Genomic DNA, 1838 nt, shown 5'->3' with positions numbered 1-1838 from the left:
AAAAAAAGATATTGTACACCATAATTTATTAAAGTATTATCTGGCAAGTGGCTGGCATATGCCTCTGCTGTCTTAAAGACTGAATATTACAATGTTTCATTCTGTTGTGCATAGGGTCACAATGAATAAGAATGACTTAACCTACAACAGCATGTTCATTGCAGCACCATTCACAATAGCAAAAGATAGAAACAACCTAAATGTCCATCACTAGATGAGTGACTAACAAACTGGTATATATGGAAAACTATGCAGCCATAAAGAATAATGGCAAATTCTCCTCACACCCCACCACCATGACCCCAGTGATGCCTCTCACTTTGGACTAGACTGGAGCATGTACATAGCTGTAGATGAGAGATAAGAGCTCAGGGCACATGCACACCAGGAGCAGGATTAGGAAGAGAGATACCAGATGGGAAGGGTGAAGGGGGGAGTGGTGGAAGAAGAAGAAGAAACTAATTGACACACAACCACACACACCCCTCCAGGGGAAAGAACAACAGAAACCATGTTGGTGTGAGACACAGAAATAATAATTTATAATCTATCAAGGGGTGACGAGGGTGGTGGGGAGAAGAGGAGCTGATATCAAAGGCTCAATATAAAGTTAACTGTCTAGAAAAGAAAGATGGCAACATATGTACAAATATGCCTGATACAATTGATGTATGGATTGTAATAAGCTTTGTAAGAGCTCTCAATAAAATGGCTTTAAAAACAAACGAAAAGAGAATAATGGCAAATTCTTAAAATATACTATAACATGGATGAATCTGGAAGACAGTATGCTGTTGAAATATGTCAATCTCAAAAGAAAAAAACCAAAATAACGATAATATATAATTGATCAAGGATTCACAAGGAGGAGAGGGTTGGGGAAGGAGGGGAAAAAAGAGGAGCTGATACCAAGACTCAAGTAGAAAGAAAATGTTTTGGAAATGTTTCTGGCAACATACATACAAGTGTGCTTAATAAAACTGAATGATGGATTGTCTAAGATTTGTAAGAGCTCCCCCAATAAAATGATTAAAAACAGCACAACAAAAGATCAACTAAACAAACAAAAAGATCAACCAAACAGCTAAGATCTTACAAAAATTTAATACTTAAAGACTTCTCTGAAAATGTAAAATGAGAAACTATATATCGGGAAACCACTTTTAGTCTATTAGTTTGTTGTAGTTCTCAAATGTGCTACATAAGAGCTCTTTAAAGTGTTGAACAGCAAAGATGTCACTTTGAGGACTCAAGTGGGTCTGACCCTAGCTGTGGCATTTTCAATTGCCTCATATCCATGTAGAAGTTGGATGAGAAATAAGGAAGACCCAAGAAGAATTAATGGTGTTTGAATTATGGTGTTTGCAAAGAATATTAAAAGTACTGTGGAATGCTAGAAGAACAAACAAATCTGTCTTGAAAGAAATAGGGCCAGAATGCTCCTTAGAAGCAAAGATGGGAAAACTTTGTCTCATGTTCTTTGAACATGTTGACAGGAGAGACTAGGTTCTGGAAAAGGACATCATGCTTGGTAAAGTAGACCAAACCAAAAAATCAGACTCACTGCTATCAAATTGATTCTGATTCATAGCAATTTTATAAGACTGAGTAGTCTAAAAAAAAAAAAAAAGACTGAGTAGTCTACCTATAACCCCTCCCAGAGGACGGACAACAGAAAAGTGGGTGAAGGGAGATATCAGTCCATGTAAGACATGAAAAAATAATAATAATTTATAAATTATCAAGGGTTCATGAGGGAGGAATGGTAGGGGAAGGAGGGGAAAAAATGAGAAGCTGTTACCAAGGAGTCAAACAGAAAGAAATGTTTTGAGAATGAT

At 36.8% G+C, this 1838-nt stretch overlaps 1 protein-coding gene across 1 annotated transcript in view; it reads right to left on the bottom strand.

The window, feature by feature from the left end:
* Nucleotides 1-1838, bottom strand: part of PIGU (phosphatidylinositol glycan anchor biosynthesis class U) — a 117259-nt gene that overhangs the window by 106164 nt on the left and 9257 nt on the right. The window contains exon 2 of the mRNA XM_004697936.2: nucleotides 1227-1248. Within this exon, the coding sequence (XP_004697993.1) occupies nucleotides 1227-1248 (22 nt within the window). The remainder of the gene's footprint in view (nucleotides 1-1226; nucleotides 1249-1838) is intronic.

Source organism: Echinops telfairi, unplaced genomic scaffold, assembly GCF_000313985.2.
Source record: "Echinops telfairi isolate 266 unplaced genomic scaffold, ASM31398v2 ScPeMD7_5592;HRSCAF=6446, whole genome shotgun sequence".
In the NCBI taxonomy this organism is placed as follows: domain Eukaryota; kingdom Metazoa; phylum Chordata; class Mammalia; order Afrosoricida; family Tenrecidae; genus Echinops; species Echinops telfairi.
The sequence above is the reverse complement of the archived record's forward strand: the minus strand, read 5'-3'. Positions and strand labels throughout refer to the sequence as shown.